Raw genomic sequence first — 26,953 nt, 5'->3', positions numbered from 1 at the left:
CCTGGCTTGTCAGTGATCATGGACACAAGCAGGTTTTTGGTGTTGTATACTTCCATATGGAGCTGCCATGTATTTCTTTTCACCAAAAAAAGTCTTAGGTTCAGTCCTAAGACTCCCCAGTCATCTCTGGTTTAGATTGTAAGTCAAGAGGCAAAGTGAGACTAGTGCTGGTTCAAAAACCACATGCTGCATATAAAAAAAAAATTGAAAAAAAGTGTTTTTTCATAAAAAATGGTTTCCATGATTCTAAATTAATCAAGTCAAATGGATTTTGTTGCCAGTTTCAGAAGAAACTTCAAAATCAAGACATTTATTTACATTTGTTTAAGTTTTTAAGATTTAAAAGCACTCATTTCAGGCCATTGCATTTTGGAAGAGATGTTTCATTTTTTTCTACCCTTTTTGAAATTTCTTTCAAACATTCTCTTTCGTGATTTCAGAATTTTCCTAGTGGAAACAATTTTAAAGCAGTGGCATGAAAAACGTTTTCTCCAGATTTTTATAGTCCCCTTCATTCCCTATCCCCTCCCCTCAGCACAAAAGATATTGTTGCAAGATAGTTAAAGAGTGAGGAAGAGAAGAGAAGAGAAGAGGCAAACATTCCACTAAGCCAAATAGACCAAATCCAAAGACTTATGGTTGATGAACTTCAAAAGTTAAATGTACTTGAAGGTCCAGCTCAGCAAGCACTTCCAAAAGGAATAACAAGTATATTGCCTCTGTAATAAGACATCATCAAACACTGAAATATTTAGGTTAGAATTTCTCTGACCTATCTTGAACTGCCTAATAGTTTTGTCTTAGGAAATCACCTTGGTAATGGAAAGAGGTGGCACATAGTACTTTGTTCCACCCACATTATTAGCTGAAGTTATATAAGAGTAATTCATTAAGGTTTTGATTTTGCCTATGTAATTTCCATACAAGCATCTGTAGCTGAATCTCACCCTAATAATTCATAGTCTTTTTTTTTTTTTAAATATACCATTACAAAGAATTTAAGCATCTCTCTGTAACACAATAGGCAAGACAAACACAATGTCAGTTAATGACTCTTGGATGCCCATGAAGTTTGATCCCATTCATAAACAAGCAGTGTGTTTTCAATAAGTGGGCATGCAGTGGCTGTTGAAATCAAGTTAATAACTCTTCCCCATTTCACAGGAGTGGGGTTACCAGTAGAAAAATGAGGATGAAGAGAAGGATGTCATGCTCCTACTCCACTCCAATTAATAATGCCAAATGCCGCAAGCATACTGTAATATGATCCATTAGTGGCTTTGCAGCTCCCACTCTCCTGTTCTGCTCCCGAAATAGATGCATTTAAGTTCTGTTCTAAAAAGCAGGAATAATAATAACATTTACAGAGCTGGGCAAAAGCTAAAATTTCACCAAGGGGACCATGACATTTGCTGACTGTTGTGAGAGGAAAATTTGTGAAAAGGCTGAGACAGGTTGCACAGAACATTAATGGGAGTCCTGCAAAAATTCAAGATATTTTGTTTTACACTAAGAGTGCAATAATTTTGCATGTTTCAAGCTTATCTTTTCAATTCCAGGTTTTTAACTACATGTTGCACATGCATTTAAAAAGAAAAAGGTACTCATAGCAAACAAAACATTTGTCCTAGTAATGATGGCTTTGAAATTCTTAGTAATCAAATATATTTAGCTGTATAACTAAATATTTTTATTTGGAAGATTGGAGAAGTATGTGTGGGATTAAGAGGAGAGGAGGTAATTTACCATGACCTATTTTCATTCCATTTCAATCAAAATTGCACCACTTAGCTGAGTACTATAAAGGGATGCCTGAAGCACACTTGCACTAAATTATCTGTTAATGTCAGGGCAAATTTCTGGTCTCTTGTCTTGTAGGTGGTGACAGCCTGTCTGCAAGGGATACCTGTCTTCTGCACACTTGTCAGAAAACTTCATGTGCTAGGATAGCAAAAAAGGCCTGAAATATTGTTAGTTGATGTGAAGAAAGATGTCCAAAGGCTTAAGATGAAGAACTAAGAAAGAAATTGGAAATGCGTACCCTTGGTGTAACTAGCTCTGAAGTAATGGTAGTCTTTAATTCAGCCAAAATGTTGATGCTTTGGCACAGGAGATTAATAGGAAGTCTTTGAAGTAAAATTAAATACTTGTGAATTCAGTCAAGGTGTGAAACAAACTTTTCAAATTTCATGGTTTTGCAGCATACTTTGGCTTCTAGCAAATATCATAAACAGTTAACTACTTGTGCCCTTTACTTAGTCTGAAAATCTAAATAAGAAAACTTTCCCTAAGTTCTTCTAATATGTTTTGATTTCTGTCTGGAAGCATTTGGACAGTACTCTTGGACCCATGGTGTGATTCTTGGGCAGGGGTCGGAGTCAATGATCCCTATGGGTCACTTCCAGCTCAGCTTCTTCTATGATTCTGTCAAAACACTGAAGAAGCTTCTTTTTTCCTCTTCACCTATTTTCTTCTTTCTGATATCTCTTTCATCTCATTTTGTTTCTGGGATCCTCATGGAAGCCAGTGTGTCTGAGTTGAATGCAACATAGAATTGGATTTTAAGTTCCTGATATGGCAAAAACCTGTGTGGCACAAAGGTCTAGTTTTCAAATGTGCTTCATTACAGGGCTCCTTTCAGGGCAGTGTTCAGGTAGCAGAAACCTTCCCACCACGGACAGAGCTGCCATTTCAGAGCGAGAAGCTCTGTCTGAGTAGAAAACCTGGATGTCCTGGACTGTAGGCACAAGCACTTGAGTGTTGTACACTTAAAACAGGGGCTTGATAGGTTTGTCACTGCTGTGGCATACTGTGCATTACAGTTTAGCACTGTTGCTCTAGTGCTCTGTGTGCCAAATGAAGGCATTAGCAGATTTGAGATCTACCAACCATCTGTGCCTGGTATCTTTTCATCTTCCAGTGGGAAAGAGCTATCAGTGCAGAACTGTAGTGGGATGTGGTGGTTCTAGAAGGTCTCTGGGGTCTGCCTTGGTCATTCGAGGTAATGTGCCTCTCACATAGCATTTACTGCTCACCCCTTCCTCCTGGAAAAATGTTTGAGTCTCTTGAGAAGTCTATTAATGTGAGAACTCATTGCAGTATCTTTTGTTAACTAGTTGGCCATGACCAGTGATACCCAGGAAGCTTCAGTGTGAATGAGAAACTTAATAATCCATGAAAGGGCTTTTTTTAATATCTATTTTTAATTTACATTACATTGGGTTAATAAATTAGGGGAAAAGGGTTTGTTATGGCTTTCTTCCTGGTGTTGGATTAGAATACACCAGCTGTGACACACCATTTACAGAGATGGCTGGAGTCATTGAATATCAGAGCTGGAAATTGTATTGACCCTATCAGTGCAATATACCCTTTGGAAGTCCTTGGGAGGGTTTCTTACATGTATTATAAGAGCTGCCTCACTGTGTTGCAGTAACAGGAACATGTGGAGACAAAATGATTGATTATTAGCCCTGCTGTTTGTAATTTGATCAGTGCAGCAAGTGTTAGCCAATAATGATTTGTTTTCTTTCCCTTACACCCTTATTGATGTGTTTCATTGTCTGAGTGTCTGAAATTCCAAATCTGGAATGTCCTGCTGTCAAGTCTAACTCTGCTTTATTTAACCCAAAGGCAAATCCTCAGTATAAAGCTGTAGGAATGAGGTCGGAACTGAGAGCAAATTCAACTCATTATGTTGCAAAACTGAAGCCTCTGTACTCTGCCAAATGCAAACACCAAAATAAATCATGACTGTCCTCTTGATTGTGAGTCTGGCACTGACGGAGTTTTCTCAGACAGTAGCTTTAGACATCTTGAGAACAGTGGCCTCTTTACAGGGTAAATTTACAGAGTTTTCAGTAGTCACTCAGAGAGAAAATCAGAGGTGACAGGTTGCAATAATTTCTGTTTGGTGATAAGGTGTGCATGAGAGTATTGGCCAGTCAGTAAAGTTGGTTTACTCATTGTGTGTTTACCAGTCTAGGAGAGATTATGTTTTCTACTTGTGTTACCTTTCTGGGTACAGGGAACTTCTCTAAAATATGTGCAGCCTCAAAAGAACAAATCTTTTTATTTAATTCAGTCAGTTTATATAATATTGTTGGTTGTTTCAAATAGCACTTCCTTTTAAATAAACTTGCAGGATTTATTGCCATGGAGGCAACTCAAACACTCAGAAGTGATTCTATAAACTGTTAAGTTTATAGACTAGAGCTCTGTGGCCAAACAGGCTATGATGATTAACCTTGATCACTCTAGAATATTTCAAAGTTTTGCATTTTAGAGACTTGAAAAGTTTGTGACTCCCCCCTGAGAATTTTGCCTTGGTTCTCATGCTGGGAGAAGTGTTTTTTCAGAAATTTTAGAAATAGCAAGGAATTTGTCTTTGCACTTAGAAGCTGTGAAATACATGGCAATTTTTTTTAAATTTGTGTGTATAACAAACTTTGTGAATACTTGGTTCTGTTTCTGTATGTGGATATGCTGTCTTAGTGCTTTGTAGCTGGATAGAGAGGAATTTTTAAAGGATTCAGAAGGGGCAAACACAAATTAAATTACTGAGATAATTAATACTGCAGTATGTAAAACAACAAGGAGCATACCATTGTATGGAAGAACACTTATTGAAGCCATCAGTTGCCAAGATTTGTTTATTTTTCTTATTTTTAATCGCATAGAATCAGAACCTGGTTGTAGTATAAGGAATAAAGTGGGTCAGTTAAGGCAGAAAAAAAGATAGCACAAAATAACTATGAAACTTGAAAGAAATGCTGTGATGCATGAGAAAATGTTTGTTTTGCCTTGGGTTTATGTCTTGGGTTTTTTTCCCCTAGAAACAGAGTTAGTTAACTTCCAGTCCCAGTCGGCTTTGATCTGTAAACAATTGCCTCAGGAGCAAGCAGCTTACTCATGCTCTCCTGCAGAAATGTTGGATACTCCAGATTTGGCTGTTATTTGAGCTCCATCTGTGAGTTTTGGGAAGCTAGAAAAACTGACTTTTCTTTGGGTGTTATCTAAAAAAAATGCTGTCTTCATTTTGTTCCTTGGAAGTTGTGATCTACAACACCAATTCTTGTTTTGAAATCTCATAACTCCCCTTGATAGAACAGATCTTTAAGTCAGATTTAAAACATCCTAAAAGTTTATAGAAATAGACATGTAGAAGTGATTATGTAGATTTTTTTAGAAACTTTGTAGCAACAAATCTAAAAGAGAACAGAAAACCAACCATATAGTAGCAGACTATGTATATTTCATATTTTATATCATTGTGGGTTGCTAGCTGTCCATGGAGGATTGTCATTACATCAGAATTTCTCACACTTGAAATGGTGAGATCCTCCTCCTCTCTCCACCCTAATCTCAGTTCCTCTCTCTCCACTTGCTGAGCACAGAAAGCAGCCATGACTAGGGTTGCTATCTACAGTACACATTATTTGTGTATTGCTGTTGCTTTTTTCCATTCCTGAGCTTAAAAGGGGGGAAAGATTGTCTTCTCAGAGTTTAAACAAACCTCAGAGCACCTGACAGATCCTATGCCTTTGGCAGGCTTGTGCACTGAATCATACAGCTCAGAACTCATGGGAGCACTTAGGCTTCTGCCTGTGTTTGTGTATTAAATGCCTTTTTAGATTTGGCCCTGTATACTTTGCATTCCCAGTATTATATTTGAAACTGTAAATAATTAGAAACTAGATGGCATTTCACTGCCTCACTGGATATTGAGATGCACCTGTATACTGTGAAAATATCTAAGAGAGGTTAAAAAGTGCCTCACAGTGAACTACTATTAAAAATAGCTTTCCATATCTGAATCTCAGCTTATTTATTCATCTCAAATTTTTCTTTGAAGGTATCCTGGTATAAAAAACTGATGCATGTTTCAAAAAGGAGGAAGTAAAACTATTGTGACTTCTGTGTGTAAATATTTTCACATAATATAATATATAACTTTAATAGAAAATGATGAAACTGTCTCTATAATTCTAAAATTCAATATTATTAATATAAATATGTTATGGTAATAATAAGAGATTTGCAAGAAAGAGGAGTTCATTTGTTTCTAGGAGATGCTTGACCTCTGCTACTATATGATCTGTTAGAGCTAAGGCTCACAAAATTGGCTTTCTTTCTATTTTACCTGGAAGGCATTATTTTTTCAATAAATACCAAAATCAACTCAATATTTTTAGAACCAGGATAATTGCCACCTGAAATGGACTAATCTTTGCTCAGAAGTTGTCCGACACTTTATACCCAATGTCAACAGGAAAGAAATAACTAAGATGTATGATTTTGGTAATTGATAGGGAACATTTGAAAGGGTTACATAAATAATAGACTAATCAAAGTATTGTTTAACGGTTTACAAAAACACATGCCCTACTGCATGTACATTTATTTAAATTAATGTTGCTGTCATAATTTATGAGAAATTTTGAAAGAGGATTTCATTTTCACCTTATGGATAATGGTCTCATAAATAATAATTTGTCAATTTATAGGATAATTTATACTATTAAATTGTTCAGCATAACTCTTTAAAACATTGGTGTGCATTTACTGTTCTGGACAATTACTCTGTGAATAAAACTGCAACTTTCAAATCTCATTTCCATCTCTGCCAAACCTTACTCTTAACTCATTTTCTGTTCTAAAGAGAATTAATGACATTAATAATCCAATGCAATGCAGAAGAGACCAGGGACTTTTCTTTTATATGCAGTATCATGCAGTATTTTTCTAAAGAAGATATTAATACATCAATGATAACTGGTCAACGTATCTAAAAAATGAATGTAAAAAACCACCAAAACCAGCTCTTCCCCAAAAATCAAATACTTAAAAAATACATTCACAATTGAATTCTGTTTTTGGTTTTTTTTTTTTTTCATTTAAGCACATGAAAGTTGTACTTGTTAATCATTTATTAAGTGTTGATATATCTTGTACACCAAAAAGGCTCAGTCTGATAGTTTGGGGCAGGACTAAATCTGCTTACAGGAATCTTCCATTTTTCCCCATTATTTTCTAAATATTGTATGATTATAATACAATATAACTTTAATATCGTATGATTATATGAAGGAAGAATACATTTACAATCTGAATATTTGAAATTAAAGAAAAGGTTGTATTTCCCTTGGATGGCAATTTGAACATGCTTTGTCGTCAGATCTACATGCAAACCAAAATACCCATTATGTGAAAGATTTTGCATTTATTTGTGCCCATATCAGGCTGCCATTTACTTCTAAACAGTCCCATATATATATTCTTTGGGTTCCACTGCTACTCATTGAAAGGTGCTGTGGGAGCCTGGTATCAGCAGAGTCCCTGCATGGAAAACAGCCACTCTTTTCACCAGCAGTCACTATCATCTGCTAGGTTGTTCCTGGGCTGAGCTTCTCACACTCTGTGTAGGATGGCTTTTTTTCTTCTTCTTCTGCTTCAGGAAAGTAGGGCCCCTGCATGTGTTTAACCCCACATTTTTTTCAGGATACTAGTATTTCTCCTTTTAATTGACAGCAGTTTTACAGGAGAGTGTGTCCCAGATGTGATTGCTCTAAAATGAAAGAGCACTAGTGTTGGGCTTGAATGTTTCCCATCTAATTACCATTTGCCCCTTCATTTTATTTTGGAAGTTTGTTTTTTTTTTTTTTCACTTGAGTATGGGGTTTCCAAATGATTCTGGTAATCCTGGATTTTTTTCCCTTGTTTTTACAGGTGACCTGTAACTGTTTCACCATCAGTAATGGAGAGATGCAGGATGTTGGTGTTGGCCTCTATCCCAGGTACTGTGGACACTGTTTCATTCACAGGCAAAGTCTATGTCAGTTTTTTTCCCCCTTTTTTCCAAGGTAGCTGTAAGGACCATCAAACCAGCAGGTAACATGTCTTAATGAGAAACTGGGAAATGGAAATAAATTAAAGAAGAGTAAAAAATACAATCTAGTTGAAAGCATTTTTAATAGTCCTTATTACAGCTCTAAAACAGTTTAAATGGTATACATCTTTATATTTTATTTTTATGGAGGTGGTAGTCTTTTTTAAGTAAGAATTAATGCTGACATCAAGAATGTGCAACTGGGACTAGTAAGGGAAACCTGTTCAATGATACTTTAGAATACAGATATTTTGCAGCTGAGAGCCTTCAGAATTAGTAATTTAAAGAAAAAGATTGATATATTTATAAGTAAATTACCATAACAAAGAAACCAGTAAGGTGAAAAGATAAGTCCCTTAAGAGATAGATGTTACTATTTCAATTTCTTATTATTGTTTCTTATTTGTATTAGGAAAGAAGTATGTACCAATGAAGGTTTTATCTTCCTAGAATTAGTAACCTGTAATCATAAATATGGAAAATTAGTATGTCGTTTAAAAGTATGTTGTACCATCTAATTTTTTTTGTTAACGCATGGTTGAATTACGTTTGTCAGTACCTCAGTTGGCCTATAACTGCAGTTTCTTTTCCTTCTAATGTCATATGTAAGATTTAAATAAGGACACTTAATATCTTGAGGTCTGCCTTGTAGTAAAGATGAGGAAAAGGTAGTTAGGAGGACATGGGACTTAGTATCATGAAGAGTGCAACAGTCATTTGATTTCATAACAGACTGAAAACAATAGTTGAGGAAAATGAAATATTATTTTTGAGCATTATTATTAGGGAAATGCTTGCTTTTGGTTGAAAAAAAGCCCTTAACTGTGAAGTATCTGTCTGTGTTCAATGATGATTCACTGCCAAGGGATGCCAGACTCTTTTCCAGGTCACTTCAGAGCAGTTTGAGTTTTGTTACAGCAAAACAGCTGGAAAAATTGAGAACTTTAAATCTGTTGTTTACAAGTCCTGGCCAAATGTCCTCCCAGATGAGTTCATATTCTTCCAGAGGAAATTGTCATCAAACCCACTAGTGTCTTCATGAGACGAGATTTAATTAAAAGTTCTTTATTAAGCCTTATTAAGAGGTTGTATATTGTTGTATGGCTTGATAGCTTCAGCATCACAAAATATTTTGAAATAGGTAAAATCCTATGGTCCTGCTGTGCGTCACATTGTGAGCAGCTTTGAGAGTGTGCCCAGTGATCTCACAGTAAGTGTAATGGACACTCTCCCAGTGGGTTCTTGAAGAGATTAACCACAGATATTTTATTAGGCCAGAAGGGATACCAAAAGAGTCAGACCCCTGCTGATACCTCCTGTAAGAGTCAAAAAACTAAATAAACATGGTTTGGTGCAGGGCTCTGACCCTTGGCAACATCCTCTATTTTACCACCATCAGCTGGGATTTTGAGTAGCTGAATCAGACAAGGACAAAGACAGAATATAAATGCAGCTAGGAGCTGGATAAGCCAAAAATTCTTCTTCCATCCTGATAATGCCAGAATTATTCTTTCAATGGGTCATTCCCACAGGGAAAAAACCATCAACCCTATTTCTGCTACAGCAAAAATATTTGCCAGGCAAAGTCAGTTCTTTCTCAGCTAAGGAAACTCGTGATTCAGAAGTGTATAGGAGATGTTGTTAGCAGCCTCCTTCAGAGAGAGGGAAGGGTGTGCTTGTGCAGTGTTTATGTCTCTTGAGGGTGCCAGCAGCTCCCTAATGAGCTGTGCTGCCCCAGCTGTCACATGCCACAAGAACAGAGGCTGGCCAAAATATGCATGAAAACAGAGCCAATGGCCATGTTTCTTCTTTCAACTCTATACACCAACTTCTTTGGCTTTGGGACATAGTATACTCCATTTTCTCCTGATAGGAAATACATGTTGATTGCTGGCCCCTTTGAGCTGTGCTTGCAATGACAGTCAGGTAATGGATAAGGTTAGTGCCCTGGAACTGAGCAGAAGCAGCAGAAATAGAACTCAGTCCCTCTTGCCGAGGGAAGTACTGTCAAGGTAACAAGGGAAGTGCCAAGGTAACAAGGTCACCTTGTTCCCCCCTTGCCCAGTCCCCTGGATCAGGACTCCAAGAGAGGCACTGGGAGGCCATTGCCTTCCTCCTGCCCTGAATTCCCCAAAGCAGAAACATTTGAAGAGATCCTGGCACGGCTCCTATTACCAAGGAATATAAATCTTCTAAGCATTCATTTTCCTCCCCTAACCAGGAGCAGCTGATTTAACAGGGAATTTCTTTGTTTCGTGATTCAATTGCTTGATACTTCAGATATAATCATGTTAGCTACTTTCAAATTATTAAAGGGAAATGGCAGTGGAGACTCCTCTGTTAAGTTTTTTTTCTTTCTTTTACCCCTCACAGCATGTCTTTACTGAACCACAGCTGTGACCCAAACTGCGTGATCGTTTTTGAAGGATACCAGCTTTTACTTCACTCTGTCCGAGAGATCCAGATTGGTGAAGAGGTAATTAACTTGTCCTCCCTTCCATCACAGACACCTGCAACAATGACATCTCCCTAAATAAATTCCAGACTGCTGGGCCACCAGCTTAATATTTTGATGATATATTGATGCCACTTTCTAGCACATAGCTATCAGGAGGAAAATGATAAATAGAATCATCTCTTCACACTGCCTGGGCCCCATAATCATTACTTCTCATAAATCATGAGCAGTCTTGATAAATTCCTGTTCCTCCTTTCCTCCTCTAGGCACTTCATTTTGTTTGTATTTGAGTGTCTTTACCCTGATGGGAACACTTACAGTATTTCTGAGTGGAATGCAGTGTTCCTTAAGTCATAGCAACTATAGCATTTGTCAGGCGGCAACCATGCAGTTGTAGTAAACCTTTCATTGACAGTGAAAGCAACAAAACAAGGTTTGTTTGCTTGTCCATTTCACTAGGAAAGACTTCAAAATATCCTTTTCAAGAGATTTGTGATTTGATCTAAAGTATTCTCTACTTTTTTGTAAATAGCACTTGTATTAATTTGAAAATAAGCATTTGTGGATAGAAATCAAAAAAAAAAGTTTTGTAGCAATGCAGTACTGAATTTGCTTAATTCAGTAAGACCTGAAAAGTGTGCATATATGTAATTTCAGATGCATCAATGACCTACACAGTCCTAGCTGTTGGTTATTTCAAAATCATAACCTAATGCAAATATGATTCACACCTGTTCTTAAAACTCTGTGAATATGAAGACCATACTTATTTTGATTTAGACACGGTATTTATTTACGTGCCCATGAAGTTTTTTCTTTTTTAATGTATTCTTTCTCAAAGATAGTAGGGCATCAAAGTAAGTAAATGGTTGAAAATTTTTTTAGGCCATCAAAATAAGTAAGTGGTAGAATATTTTTTTCAGTGAAACTTTGTTAAGAAGCAACAGAAATGTTTTTGCATGCTTACGTTTTTGCCAAGAGAAATCTTTCAGGATGAAATATATGTTCGTGGTGCTATTAATTATTGACATTTTTCAGTTCAGCATTCTTGTTTAAGTGTTGTTATAGACACCTTCCTCCTATTTTATCCATAAACCATAACTTCCCTTATGGCTTCCCAGTTCACTAAGATGGGTTGCTTATTTAAAAATACAGTAGATTTTAATGAATTACCAGGAAGAAATTGGGTTTAAGGCTTAAGAGACAAAGTAAAGTAAAGTCAGTACAAGGTTAGATCTGATATGGGAAGAGGAAACGAAATAAAATTTTTGTGAGAGTATGTACAAGTCAGTAGTTCAATATTATTGTCACTACCTATTTACTTTTCCTTATACATAACTTCTACCTCTTTTAATTTTGTGTTCTGCATGTTGACCTTGATGCAACTTTCCACACTGCCTTTCTGCTTGCCTGCAGCAGGGTGAGCTCAGTTTAAGTGATAGCCAGGTAATGAATTTACAAACATATGTATGTGAAACTGTATCATCTGTTGTGAGCTGAGTTTTAACTTATATTACTGATGTCATGATCTGAGCTAATGAAGATACATGTCAGGGAGGAAACTGATTGGGTTTCCTTAATAAATCGGGTGCTCTGAGATGGTAAGATGAACATTATTTCAAGTCATGAAGCAACAAGAAAATTATGATTTCTAGTGATTATAATCACTAGAAATTTTCTCTTATCCTGTTCAAACTTACACTAGATGCAGACAGAATGAGATCCTCTATAAAATAATTAATAGAAATTAAACACTAAGAATTATCAGAAATAAGAAGCTAAGTAGCAAGTCAAGCTCAGATTAGTAGAAGAGGACTATTCCATCCATACAGGAACATATTTTAGCACTTTCTGTCAGAGCACACTGCAGCAGTTTACTCACGCTAAGGAGTTTTTGACCACCTCTAATTGCAGGGAAAACAGAGACCTAGGGAGCTGAGACAACTGGCCATTGTCATCTCAGCATTCTGAACTTTGCTTCCAGAATCTCAGAACTAATTATAACCCCTTTTTGCTCCTCCAGATAATTACAGAATTACAGAATGTTTAGAGTTGGAAGGGACCTCAGAGATCATCTGGTCCCTTGCTGTGGGCAGAGACACTTTCACTAGACCAGGTTGCTCACAGATCCATCCAACCCAGCCTTGAACTCTACAAGGGAAGGAGCCCCACAACTTCTCTGTGCTGTTGACTATTACAGTTAGATGATGTTAATTTGACAGCATACAAAGATTTCCTTTACTTGCAGCTCTTCTCAAAAATGAAATTTAATTGCTGCAAAGGAAGGTGAGATATGGGGAAGGATTATTAAAAAGCAAAAATTATTTGTCTAGAGATCATGAGGGCTCCTTTACTGGGAAAGTAGCCTATCACCTAGTTTTGTCAAAAAGACAAGCAGCCTACTCTTAAGAGGTCTTAATCATTTCCCTACCCTTAAGTAACCACTTCAAACAGCATCAAGATGTGTGCTATAATTTCAATTGACTTTTTGTTAGTTGCTGAGTCTACCTGGTGTTTTGCAGGCAGACATGAGATGATTTCTCCTCCTCTCCAATCAGAAGTTGTATGGCTTCAAATCAATTACTCTTGCTGGGAGACAGAATGGATTAGCTGAGGTGCAGTTCTGCTCCAAAATGGGTTGTTTGCTTCTCACCAGCCTCAGAGTTCAGTTACACCAAATTTGTATCTTTCTTCATAATATCATATAACTGACGGTACCTTAAGAGCAACATTTTTTTTAATACTGAAAATAAATAATGATTTCAGATGATGAGCAAATAAATCTATTTTCATCATAGATTTCAACCAAGTTATATAGTGTTTTTGTTACTGTAATTCTGTGAGAAGTTTTGTATCTGTGTATGCTTGACACATTGCATTTTTTCCCATTTAAGCTTTTAGAAACAAATTTTTCCTTGAGTTAGGAGTTTTGCTGATTTTGTGCCACTGCAGAAGGCCTTTTGATCTTATATGCCAAAACAGAAAGAGTGCAGACTGTTAAGCAGTTCTGTAACTCTGTCTCAGGAACAGATTTCTGTATACAACCCTCCCTAAGATTCTGAGACCCATGATTGCAAAACCAAGAAGATTCCCTTTTTTTTTCCCTGCCACTAGCATTGAAATACTTGATTTTAAATTTTTACAGAATTTTCTGTCTAGAAATTTTGTGGCTTATATTCTGTTACAAAACAAACAACAAAAAAAACCCCACAAACCAAAAAAACCAAAAACCCAACAACAACAAAACCCCATATAAATTAAGTCCACTGCATCATGGCAGTACTGGAAAATTGTGTCTACCTCAGCTGGAAGATGAGGAACATGAGAAACCAACCACCATATCCATGATTAAAGAATTTCTGTGTCAGAGCCAGAAGCAGGGCTCAGACAGTGCTGTATTTCTAAGGAGAGAGTCTTAAGAGTCAATAAGTCACATGGCTGTTAAATAATTCCTTGCCTTCATAAATGTTTTTAATATATGTTCTCCAATTTGGGGGGAAAAGATTTATTGCATTCTTTATAAACGATGCAATAAAGAGGCAAGCTTTGGTCAGTTCAAGAAATGTTTTAATTAGTAGCATACATCCCACATGCATATACCATTAAGACAGCCTTTGATAAATGGGCATATTTTCTAAATATGTACAAGTTAAATGATCCTTGCATCTAATGAAGTGATCCAAAATTAAAGCAAGGACAGAAGAGAGACTTGAATACAGAAATTTTGTTTTTAAACAACTGAATTATTAGTATAGGCTCAGTCACTGTTAGGTTGATCATGTTTCTAAATATTCTAGTTACATTTTGCCACTCAGTCTGCCAGCTATGAACATTTTTTCCCTAATGGATTTCTCCTGGCAGGGCTGGGAATTTGAACTTGGGCAGGAGAGACCCTAAGTTGTTAAAATGCTAAAAGGAGAGATAAATGTGATGAAGCTTCTTCTCCTCTTTCTGCCCAATCATATGTTTTAATCCAGAGCATGTTGGTACCTGACTTTTCATATCCAAAACTGTTTGGCAACCTCTGAAAAAGAAATGTTTTTTTTTTAAACTTCTTCCTACCCCCAAGGTTTCTGGAACGTAAATGAAAAAAGGGGGGTGGGGGGATGGAAACCAAAAATATAAAGAGCAAAAGGGATGAAGCCTGTAGGCTGGATAGGTGAGGTTTATTTGATGTTGGCTCTCTGTTTATTTTGCAGTATTATAACTAAACCCTGCCTAATGATGGTTTCATTACTAATGACAGGGTTTAAACCATTGTCTTAAATATTCTGGCAAAGAGTAGACTAATTTCACATTATTTTTTCCAGAAGATTCCTACTGTCTTGCACTGTGTCTGAACTTGGTTAAATCCTTTTTACTGTTGGATGCTACCTGAACCTAAAGCCCAGTAGGACATGAGTCAAAACCAGAGATGTTTATACAGAGGAAAAGAGACAAGGACCAGCCAGTCTCTGAAATGATTTTGACAGAAAACACTTGTGAGTTGCAAGGAGACATGAAGATTGGGAGGCTTTTGATGGAGAGGGAAATTGGGTTTTGAATGTCTGAAGGATGAGGTTAGGACTGCAGCTTGGATGGAAAATGCTTTGTGGGAAGGAAGGGAGACAGATCTTTCTTACCGCACCAAGGGGGATGCAGATTAGGACCAGCTGTGGAAAGAAGTGAGGACAAAGTTGCTGGGGTCACTGAAGATGAGAAATCAGAGTAGGGCAATAAGGACTGTTACTTGGGAAATCAAGTGAACACAGTGGGCAAAGGTGTGAGATAAGGCTAAAGGACAGATCTCAGGCTGGCACAAGGAAGAAATCATCCCATTGTATCAAAAGTGGCTATGCAAGGAGCTAGAATTTATGGCTAGAAAACAGGTTTAGGCAATCAGGTGTTGAGAATACAACAGGAAAATGATACTCATGTTGAGGAGTAGAGAAGAGAAAGAATAAGAGGGACATTGGAGATAATGGGGCAGAAGAGACAAAGCTTGGAAGAAAATGATGGAAAATAAATAAGCAGCACAATTTCCATCCACTCACTGCAGAAAGATCAGAGGGAAGCCTAGGGCTCCCATGTAAAATATTAGTACAGACTGTTCTGCTGTGAGCCAGTAGTGGTGAAACGAATCCTCTCTTGGCTCAGACATGCACAAGCTGGGACAGAACAGCATTATCTAGAATTCTAAACCTAACAAAGTTCTCACACTTGCTAACTTTTGATTAATTGTGGAATTTTAATTTGTCTCTTTCATTAATTATACTATTAATCTTCAATTATGAGGCCGTATTTATTTTAAATGCTTGACTTTGCCATCTCAGTAGACTTCTTTTAACACAGTTCTCCTTCAATATGTAATCAAATTACACTGTAATAATAAATGAAAAAAATGCAGGCATTGTTTCAGTTGCTTGTTAATTGCTCATTCAATTAGAAAGCTCACTAATTTGCAAAAATGCAGGTTCTGACAATGGATTTCATGGTCATTACTAAAATTGGTCAGGTTTTCCTGTAATTTCTTTGAATGGACTCTCATGATTTAACTGAAAACCATGTGAAAATTCTCCCAATTAGTTGAAGTGTCTAGGCTCAGGATGAAATAATGTGACCTGATTTTTTTTCAGCTCTGACCCCCTCTGGAGTGTTTCAAAGTGTGTTGGGCGTATAGTGTAATCACTGAATAACATGTGACTGTATACTGGTCTGAACTGCGCTGTTTTTTTTAATTATATCCTTTTCTTTATCATTAGTTTGTGCCTGTGGAGCACTTTAAACATTTCAAGAACTCTACAAATGGTTAGTCCTGTAAAATTCTTTCTGGCAGGCATTAAAGTGAACAAACTACAGACTTCTCTGTAGCTCATTGGAATTCACTCTGTACAGTGTAAGAAGTTGAAAAATGGCACAAATTTAGGCACAAATTTTCTTTTATCATTTTAATAAATCTTCTTGTCAGTAGTTTCAACAACTTAGACTGCAATGCTTTTGTGCTTCCTTGGTCACAAGGGAAACATCACAGATACACTGAAAATGGGTATGGCATAAGAGGAATTCTCCCCAGGCTTAAACATATATTTGCAAGAAAGTAAGGGCTTCCCTGAGAAAAAAAAAAAAATTGGAGATAGTTGGATATTGTATAACACTAGTGGTAAATTACTCTTAAGCTCTGGAGCTGGACAGAAAATGAGATTTCATGCACAAGGGATTCAGAAGCTTTATGCATAGCTTCTTTGCTATCTTTTCTTACTCTCCTTTCTTTTCTTTTTCTTACAAATAAGGATTAAAAGTTGAAATAGTGATAATTATGGGTGGAATTAATAATTTCAAACAATATTGATCTTGAAATGTGAAAAAGTGTTCTTCCATGGAAATTATTTTGCTCTTTTTCTCGCCTTCTGTGGAAGTAGTCAATTTCTTCTAAAAAATAATTTATTAGCTTTTTATTTTATGCTGGGAAAATGTTATATGCAAAAGATGTTGCCTCTGCTAATACATGCACAGAATATGGACTTTTTGTAAAATATACCAACTCTTTTTTTTTTATGTACAGCTCACCATCAGCTATGTTGAATCACTGGTGCCTACCAGGGAACGCCAGAAGCAGCTGATGCGCCAGTATTGCTTCGAATGTGATTGTCCACTCTGCCAGAACAAAGAGAAGGTAGGCTGGGAGAAGAAATTCCTTACTAGTGAAACAGAATTTTTTAAGGCCTGTCAGCAGCTTTCCTTCCTTATTGTAATACTTATCTTTTGCTACTAATTGAATGACCAGGGGAGAAAATTGCCTCTGCCCTCATTGCGGTTTTTGTTGCTGTGAAAGACAACTCTGAATGAAAGAAAAGCAGAAAATGTTGGCATTTTCCTATTCAAAAGAGTAATCTTGGAACTTCAACTGAAGCCACTTGTCTGATATTACAGGAAGGTTGTGTTTATCCTCAAAATAATGTTGAAATAATTTTGCCAAACATCTGCATCAGTAATTTTCAAGAACTATCAAGCTTGTTCAGCAGTTGTTAGAGAGAATGGTGAACATCCTTGGGTGACTTTGTACTTTTTTTGCTCACTTTCATCCCAAGTTCTTGGAGTAGCAGGTCAGTGGTTGTAGCAGATAAACTTTTGTTGAGTGTGATCTCTTACTAGGGTTCAGCCTAGCCTCATTTGATTATATTCTGGTTTTTTTCATATTTATACAACCTTGGCACACTAAATTTGCCTCAGAGCCTGATGAGAGATTAAATGGAATAGGCAAAATGAGGCTGGCTTTATAGCAGCTTTTATGCACTTAGCCTCTTTTGTTATATGTACAGTTGCTCTTATTTTCACAAATGCTTGTTTGGAGTGAGTCACCTGCCATAGCTAAATGTGTTCCTGTAAGATTAGAAATAGTAAAAAGGTATTGATGAAAATGTAATTCCAAAGAGCATAATATGATTCATGAAATAATAGCTGCACAGAAAAACAAAAACAAAAACAGAAAAAGAAACCCCCAAAGTTTAAACTACAACATATGCTTTGATTCATCGGTAGGCAGTTCAAAAAAGAGAACACAGAAAATTTCAGGCTTATGACATAATGCTAAATTACTTCCTGTCTGTGTTTGCATTCTGTGCCTAATAAAAGCTGCTGCAATTCTACTCAGAGGCAGTGAAGTGAAGACCTCTTTTTATCTTTCTTTTAAAGATGGTCACTCAAGTGCCATGAAATCTTTGATTAGTTTTAGGTAAATGGCATCTTCACAGATGCAATGATGATTAAGAAAAATAAGCAGGCTAAAGAGTCTTCAAGGATCACTTAACAGTTTGTGAAAGGGTAGGCAAGTGGTATAAAGACCATTCAGCATGTGGAATGTTTTAGGAAATAATATCTCCAGGCTGTATATGGTGTATATGTCATTGTAAGAATCAACATATAACATCAAAAATACTGTAGTGAAATTATATGTGCATATATTAATGAAAGCAATACTCTCATACATAGGTTAAAATTATTAATGGGTTTTTTTTAAATATTATTTTCATTTGTGTTCATAGCCTATAGATCTTTGTTTTGCTCTCACAAAATTTCCCTGGGAATGATACTGTGAAATGTTTGGAAAGCTCTTTGTGACTGAATTCTGGAATCCTGTGCTTGTTGATTGTTACCATGTTAAGAGGTCTATGAAGGTCTAGAAGCATCATGGCAGCTTGATCTGTTAATGTCTATGAAGAGGACATCTTTATCCTCAGCTTCACTTTTGGGTGACTAAATGTTATCTGCAGCAGACCTCATAGTATTGTGTTTCATTCCTCTGTGACGACTGAATTTGTAAAATCTCTACATGACTAGCTTGATTTGGGTTTCTTTTCCATTTATCTTAGTCACTGCTAGTAAGCTGGGAGTCATGTAACATTGCAGGTACAGCAGGAGATAATATTTTTGGTAATTCTGGGGTTTTAAACTACAAAATGTCTAGATTTCGATGCTTAAAGTTGATAAAATCATTCAAAACATCCCTGCTGAAATATCCCTAATACTGAGACAAATTTCCAAGTTATCTTAGAAAATTTTTAAAAAGCAAAACCTTTCTGAATAGAATAGGCAACAGCTTTAACTTTGGATCATCAAGAGTGGCAGAATCAATATTGTGAACCAATATCGTCAGCTAAAAGTAAATTCCCATATTGCAACATTGCTTTGCAGAAAAAAAAAAAGATAGTTTAGTCAACAGCAATTCATCTCATGTATCTTTCTTCTAGGTAAAAATGCAAATTCCAGAAATGCTTTATCCATTCAAGCAAGTTCTTGTGTGTTGGGGAATTTTTTTCAGTTGCAGTCATCTCATACAAAAGGCTAGAACCCTTTTTGAAATCAAATTTATAGATACTTACACGAATACTTATAGAGCTTGTGTTACTCCAGTCTTGCTGAGTGTGCTTGTGAGCTGCTGAACACATACTAGGTACTAGTGAAAGCTCTCAAGATGCACACATCAATTTATAGTAAAGTTTTAAGTCAAGTGATTGGCACTGTAGCTTTTATTCTACATCTTTTGTGATGTTTTAAAAGTGATCCTGCAAATCCCCTGGGAAATATGTTACAAGTTTATATGAAGAGCCCATAAACCTTATGTTTATTTGTACTTAGTTACATGCATCCTTATTTATTCATATTTATAAAAACACTTGGCAAGATAATTATCAATGAAATTTATGTTTCCTGTTGTATTTTTAAAGGCTTGCTCATTTAGTGTTAAATGCCTGAGTGAAAAAGGAAGATGGTATCAACTTTCTGTTCTCAAGTCAGCTACTGACTGCTAGTGACCTTGGGAAATTTGTTTTATTCAAGACCAACTTTTGTGTTTTCTAAGATCCAACCCTTATTTTTCATAACTGCTTGGAAGCCACCATTTCAATTGGAGCTCACCAGGTTTTTGACTAGAAAACAGATCAGACTGTTTTGGGGATAATTTTTGTGAATGTTCTGTGGAACTGTGGTTTGTTCAGTCTCTAAAAATGCAGTGAGAAGAATAATTTATATGTAATTTATACTTCTGCTGAGTTTTCTGGTGCCCAAAGGATAATGAAGAAAGGTGCTGTATTTTCTAAGGTATTTTAGCTTTATATGATGGATTTTTTAAAATGAGAATAATTCCTTGAAGCAGAATGGTTTGGGGTTTGTGTGCTTTCTGCCTCCCTCATACCAAGAGCAAAGACAAGCAGTTCATTCATACTGTCTTCTGTAGAAATCCATGAAATTTGGAATGGATAAAAGAGGTTAAAGGAATGCCTTGAAGTAAATTGCCCACTCTTTAGACAGATAAAATTTGATGAGAAAAATTATGCTGCTCCATGAAATATATATAAACACAAAATCAAGACTGACACAGTTACACTTCTGTGCTAGCTGACATGGATAACCAGAGTGCAGTTACAACACTGCCTAGATGTACACAGTTCCCTTGCACAATTGTCAGGATTTGAGACTCTAATATCTCAGATACCTGAGATAGACAAAGGCTACATTTTCAATGTCATGAAAGAGGCTGCAGCCCAACCACAACGACCCTTGCTGAAGGCAAAGTTACTGAAGTTTAGCATCAACTGATGCACACTGGCTCTCACCAGACCAAGGGAAGGGTTCCATGGTTGAGCAGTCACAGTGCACTGCATGCAAAACCAGAGGGAAAATGACCGGTTCCTCACTGGTCACTGCTGGTGAAAGGACTCCAAAGTGAATCCTTGCTATACAGTAGTAGTTCTTTATCTTCCTCTCCAGCTGTGAGCGCAGCCACAGAATAATCTAGGTGCATAGCTGCTATCAAGGATGAGAAAACACAGAAGCAAACAGTGGCAGTAGCTGAGCTGGGAATCTTAAATAATTTTTGTGCCTGAGCCTCAATGTGAGCTGCATTTTAATTCTAAGGACGTACTATAATGCTGGCCAGTGTCTTTTAGCAGCAGCTGGTCAAGCAGCCTGGCAAGTACAAATACACCACTGTAAGCTGGTTAAGATAAGATTGAGGTGTATGTTTTGGTGGTTCAATTCCCGAGTAATTAAATGGCACTAACTACAAATCTAAACAAGACTTTTGTCCAAAGCTAGAAAAAACAAATCAGGAACTAGAAGAGGGGTAAAAACCATATCTTCGTAAAAGTCACTCATAGAATACGTCCTATCTGTCAATACTTTAAGTTATAGCTACTGTATTGTCTTCAGTTCATTGTATCTTTGACAGCTTTACACATTATTCTTTGCTCCATTTTAAGATCAATCTCGACTGTAATTCAGGAATGTGTGCCAAACTGAACTCTTGGCAACATATTACTATTCCAGCACATAAAAGCCCCTTCCATTAATTATAATTAAAGATGGGTTTACATTGATGACAAACATTTTAAATGAAGAACAGTTTTTTCCACAGTCATGAGCCAGAGAATTGTTCACATTGTATATCTTCAGCCAAGGATTTCAGGGACATTTGTGCTTACAGAATGGTTTTGTTATGAGTCGGGTTTCTTTTGTGGAGCCGAGATTTAATATTTTAGTCTAGCTTGGTTTTTGGAAAGCTTTTATTTATTACAAGGTCAAAAGCAATGGACTTGACTCTGAATCATTTTTATATTTGGTCAGTGTTTGAGTTGCCAAAGTTAATAACAACATAATGCCAGTAAGCGTGTTATTCCTTTAATCATTTCTTTTGCTTTGAAAAAAGTACTTACTTATATTGCAGCTTGAATTTTGGTAGAGAACATCACAAGTCCATTTCCAACTCAAGGGCTCTCAAAATAAGGTCACCTGAACAGCAACCAAGCTATCAACCTCTACATAAAAACACCACCTACAATTCTTTACTTGTTATTACATAAATCCACCAGCTCTGTTATAAACCCACACCCTCCCAAAATAAGTTCCTGAACCTGAAATTTTGACATTATTTTTGTAGCAGAGGGAACAACTGTAGTTTAGAACTTCATCAAATGTAAGTAAATTGATCAAATTAGTTGCTGCAGCATATCTGTGGTTGATTTGCCTCACCAGGTTTCCTGAAAGAGACTTGAATATGACCAAAGATACATTATACAACATTTTCACCTTTGATCTTAGTGTTTGTTCTCAGCAATACCTTTGAAGAATATGTGGTTAAATTACATAGACATTGTTGGATGAAGAGTATTATTATTGACTGTTGTTTGTAATTAGGATGTAAAAGCTTCATGCAAAATCACTATACTGGTGTTACTTCAAAAATGTCACCCCTCCCTCAGGGATCATATATTTAGGACACAGGAAACACAAAATTATATGTTAAGAAGTGCCTTTTAAAATTGCTGAATTGTGAAGTTCCATAACTTTGTGTCCCAGTTTTCCTATTACTTATTTATTTTTAGACGTTTACATTCTCACTAAGTTTCCCAAGTACAATATGAAAGATGAGACCTCCAAATTAATTTAAAAGATGAAGCCTGGGAAGCAAGGATTGTTGAAAACATTGTCTTTTTATACAGCCTGCTGAACATAAAACCCTTTGATCAAAGCAAAGACAAAACTAGGAGCATCTGTTTCTCTAGTCATGATTCTAAAAAAACTTGCTAAGTACCAATGTAGTACCAAAGTGTGTTAAAAATTATCAGGATTTTGTTCCAATAAAATCCTAATTTAATTAATTTCTTATCAAAATACAGAGATTTCAATAGTTAATAGTTGCAGAAGTTTTTCATTCCTCATATTTTTTACTGTTTTGCCACTAGAATTGCCTTTGAGGCAAACTGCAGGATGATATCAAGCCAGAGATCAGTCATGTTTCACCCACCTACTCTTCCAGCCCAATGTCAATATAACCAGTGCCTACAAAAGTCAGTGGCAGTAACTGGAGCCTGCTGGGACACAATACTGTTTCTCTCCATAGGCGGCTGGCTATTTCTTCCCTCTGGCAAGGCATTTGGTAGTGACATAAACCCTGGATTCATTCCTGAAATCCAGCAGTCAGACTAACACTCTTCTGTTTCTTTCAGAGGATCTTACCCTCTTGGGATGGATTTCCAAACAGCCAAGGACAGAGGGCTTTTATTTTTCTAGTGCCAAAAATAACAGTAAAAAACAAGGCAGCCGCTTATAATTTCTGGGATCTCTTGTTCATTAACAAAGGCATCATGTCTTCAGCTTCTTAGCATTTCTTACATGACTTCTGAGGTTCCTTCCATCTTTCAACATTGTAATTTTTTTTCCTTTAAAGTGCAGTTCCAAAGACAGTGGCAAATGCACTGTGATCATTTTTCCATGACAGCTTGCCTATCGCAGTTGCTTTGGGACTGCCTCAGTGTGCTCTGGTCACCACTTGGCAGCATCCAGCTGGAGCTCACTTGGGTTGTCAAGGTCATGGAAAGATCTGGCTCTTCTTATAAACAGACATGAGTTGAAAGATGTATGTAAACTCTTTGCCTTTTGAGGAGATCCTTAATAGGGCAACCTGTATCAGTTTGGTGCATTGAGCTCATATTTAAAGCAAATATAGAAACTGGGAGTGTGGCACCCTCCTGGGAGTCTGGCTCTCTGCTCATCTCAGTGGAGCAGAATCTCTTCCTTTCAGATCCAGCCATCTAATAGGAAACTTAAATCTTCTGGCAGATGTTGTAAGGAGAAACACTTTTTTTACCAAAGGAAGAGGGCATTCTCATCAACTTTTAGACTGTTGCAACTACATTTAAGTGCCTGGATCCTTCTGGATCCATCCTTTCTGGATGTCCAGCTTCCTTGGGAATATTAGAACTAGCTCTTACTGGTAGGATTTCTTTTTTCAGATGTTGTCATTCCTATAGCAGTCACTATTTGGTCTCTGCTGGATGAAAAGCAAAAATAAGAAAAGTCTCACTCTGGATTACTAATCTAAAATAAACATAGAATATTCAGAGAGAAAAAGCAGTAATTTAAATATAAGGCTAGATCAGAAAAATCCCTTTCCAAACACTTTTCTTGCAATGATTTTGGCGAGACTTTTTTTTCCTAAATATGTATGCAAGCCAGTCATTGCATTTTCTGAATTTGAATCTCTGAATTCTCTTTTGCTGGAGCTCCTACAAAATCTTGCGTGTTTCAACCTATCAAGGTGGTTTCTAATAACAGTAGTACCTTATGGAATAATCTTGATTTTGGATGCCTTTTCTTGATCTGTTATCAGTCATTGTTTTCTATTTTGCAGTGTGTTGGATCTTTTAAAATGCCATTAATTAGGTAATTTGATTGAAATATGATAGGTTTCAATTCTGATCCCATAAGTCATTAAAAAAACAAAAAGGATGTTGCAACTTTAAACTGCAGATTTCTGGACTGAATGAGTTTCCATTTTCTGGATACAAAAATCTCTCTGGTTGAAGGTTATCCCTTCTGGACAAAATAATATCTACATCAGAGCCAGAATGACATTTTTTCCTAGCTGTTAGAGCAGACCCTATGGGGTAAGGGAACCCCACAACTCTCTTAGTGCTTCAGGCAATGGGTGAGATTCAGGTGAGTCCAGGATGTGCACTGTATCTTTCTTCTAGATTCCTGTTCCAAATCAAGTAAAAATAGGAGCTTGGATCTTCTTTCTTTCTAAGTGAATATTTTAATGAGCTACAAATTTTAAAGAAAAAATAGAAGAAAGTGATTGGAAATACCTTTTTTCATTGGTTTTCTGTATATAAGCAAAATCCTTTCTGACAGTAAAGCAATTTATCATTTACCATTGAAAACTCAAACTAGGACAGCAAAATTATATGGGCTGACCATAAAGTCAGCCTTTGTGGGCATGCTGTATATTTTGATCCCTCCATTTTATTGTTTCGTCTGTTCTTAGACTCTCAGCTTTTGGGATAAATATTCTTTTTACTCTGTGCAGTCTAAACCCTTGAAAAACAAGATAGCTGTGAATCTGATACTGCCAGTTTTATAAATAATAGCAACATTAAAGTCAACAAACAATCTGAAATCACACCAACATGGAGGGAAAAAAAGGTGGAAAAGTAGTCTACTGTTTATCAGCAAATTTGAGAGTTACTTAAAATAGGACACAATTTTATTATCTCACTGAAATTTTTTGCAATATGCCATCTTTAATAATTTCAGCTAAAGTTTTTGTCATCTTTAACTCATTCCTTGTTGAAGACATTGCCCTGAAGACATCACCCAATACTACTCCATAGGAACCTTTTTCATTCTGAATAAATGCTATCTAATATGGTTCTTATGATTCTCCTTCATATCAGTGCATTATGTGTCTTTCTCTTCAGATTCTGAATATGCTTTCTGCATACTCCAAATTTCTGGTTCTTAATGCCATCCTCATTGTATACTATATACTTTATGATACTCAGCAATTTGTGTTTTGTTTCATTTTTCTTAGCCAAAAAAAAAAATTGTCCTGATAAATCTTTCCTTTCTTACAGTGTATTTTTGTCTGAGATCACTTACTGTCCATGCAATGCCCGGAAATCACTAGAAATAAATACTGCAAATACAGGAGGTGCAAATGCTTAGTAAAGATTAGATTCATTGCAGTGCCTGTTGTCCTAGTTTGCTGAAAATTGCAATCAGAGGAGAGGAATAATGGCTGGTTGTGTTAAGCAGGTTTGTGCACATTGAGCCCATAAGTATGACCATGGTTTTACCTTATATGGGTCAATAATAGCTTTAAAAAGTCTGGGAAAAGTTTAATCCAGTTGTCCTGATTTTTATCTGGTAATCTACCCATCTTTAAATCTGTGAACTAAACCATTCCCTCTCTTGGAAGAACAGCATATTCTGTGAACCCTTTCACTGTGATTGGTTTTTGTGGTGAAGTGGACATGTACCTGCACTGGACAAACACAGGTCTGAATGGCAAAAGCAGTACTGTATGCATATGTGTGTGCAAAGGTACATGCATGGAACATGCAAGGACAGTTTAAAAGCTCTTCCTATTTCATGAACACCACATCCAGTACATGGTGGGGGTTTTTTTCTTTTGCTGCTATTTGTTTTGTGACCTTTGTTAGGTAATGTGAAGCACTATTTCATATCTCCCTTCATAAATTAGACACTGAAATGCCCATTATCTCAGTAAAATTAAAAAGGTGACTTATTCTTTAGTATATGCCAGTATGGAACTTATTAGAAAGACTCACATTGCTATTTCCCATGCCACATTGTGAAAATGCATCTTTCACTCTAGGCTTATTTAAATTAAGTGAGATGACTTTCCTGCCAGCTGCCTCTAAGCTTTTAAACACTCTTTGCAAGCCAAATTTTATTTTTCAAATATTGATTGACTGATTTAGAACCGTGTGGCAAGGTCATCAGGTATCATGACTTCATTCTAATTGCTTTTTACAGTGTAATAATTCAAAACTGAGGTTCTGGCTGAATTTGTAGAAAGCACCATAGGTTGAGAAAGACAGAATCATCCTCTTCACTGCCTAAATCATTTCCAGTCCTTAACTAATATTCTCTGAGGTGTATTAAAGCAAGAATGAGCTCATTTGAATAACAAGGAAGCCTGTAACTTTTGAGACTGTAAAACTGCAGACTAAATGCTTTGGCTTGAAAAATTGCTATGATAAGCAATGTGCCATATCAGCTTCCTTCTTGCCATAATTTAATTCATGTCACAACAATGCAATAACTAAGCTCTAGTTATAAATTTTGTATTTGTGAGCTGTATTCTGAGACATGAAGAGAAACTTTTGTGTGTGTAGAAGCCAGCAGGCTTTAGAAGGCTCTGTGTACTCCAGCCACAAGAGTTACAGAGGACTGTAACTCTTTTGACCCACTGCAGGATGTCCTGCTGTTTTCCACGGGATTGCTCAGTGTATTGTATGGAAGATGTTGATTATACCATAAGCAGTGGTTTGAAGTGGGGACTGTAGTAAAACAGTGCATCACAATTCTGCCCAAGACTTATCTGAACACCATCATTAAGAAAAATATCTGCCTGCATCATATTGATTATGGTATGAATCTTTGTCTTAGTGTTGAATATAAAATAAAGCTCCTGCACTTCCTTTAACAATATCTAGACAACAAAATTTTTATTCTCAAAGTATTTCAAGTGTATAGCTTTATGTAAAGCTTGCATCATTCCCAAGTTCTTGAAATGACTAAAACACTATAAATAATCTTTTAAA

The 26,953-nt window shown here is 36.5% G+C and overlaps 1 protein-coding gene across 1 annotated transcript in view; it reads left to right on the top strand.

Annotated features, from left to right (window-relative positions):
* The window catches only part of SMYD3 (SET and MYND domain containing 3), a 380,717-nt gene that overhangs the window by 296,101 nt on the left and 57,663 nt on the right, over nucleotides 1-26,953 (top strand). Inside the window, exons 6-8 of the mRNA XM_066547884.1 lie at nucleotides 7,729-7,796; nucleotides 10,262-10,364; nucleotides 16,888-16,998. Coding sequence (XP_066403981.1) covers nucleotides 7,729-7,796; nucleotides 10,262-10,364; nucleotides 16,888-16,998 — 282 coding nt within the window. The remainder of the gene's footprint in view (nucleotides 1-7,728; nucleotides 7,797-10,261; nucleotides 10,365-16,887; nucleotides 16,999-26,953) is intronic.

The sequence above is a fragment of the Molothrus aeneus genome, chromosome 3, assembly GCF_037042795.1.
Source record: "Molothrus aeneus isolate 106 chromosome 3, BPBGC_Maene_1.0, whole genome shotgun sequence".
Taxonomy (NCBI): domain Eukaryota; kingdom Metazoa; phylum Chordata; class Aves; order Passeriformes; family Icteridae; genus Molothrus; species Molothrus aeneus.
This window is presented reverse-complemented; position numbering and strand designations above follow the sequence as displayed.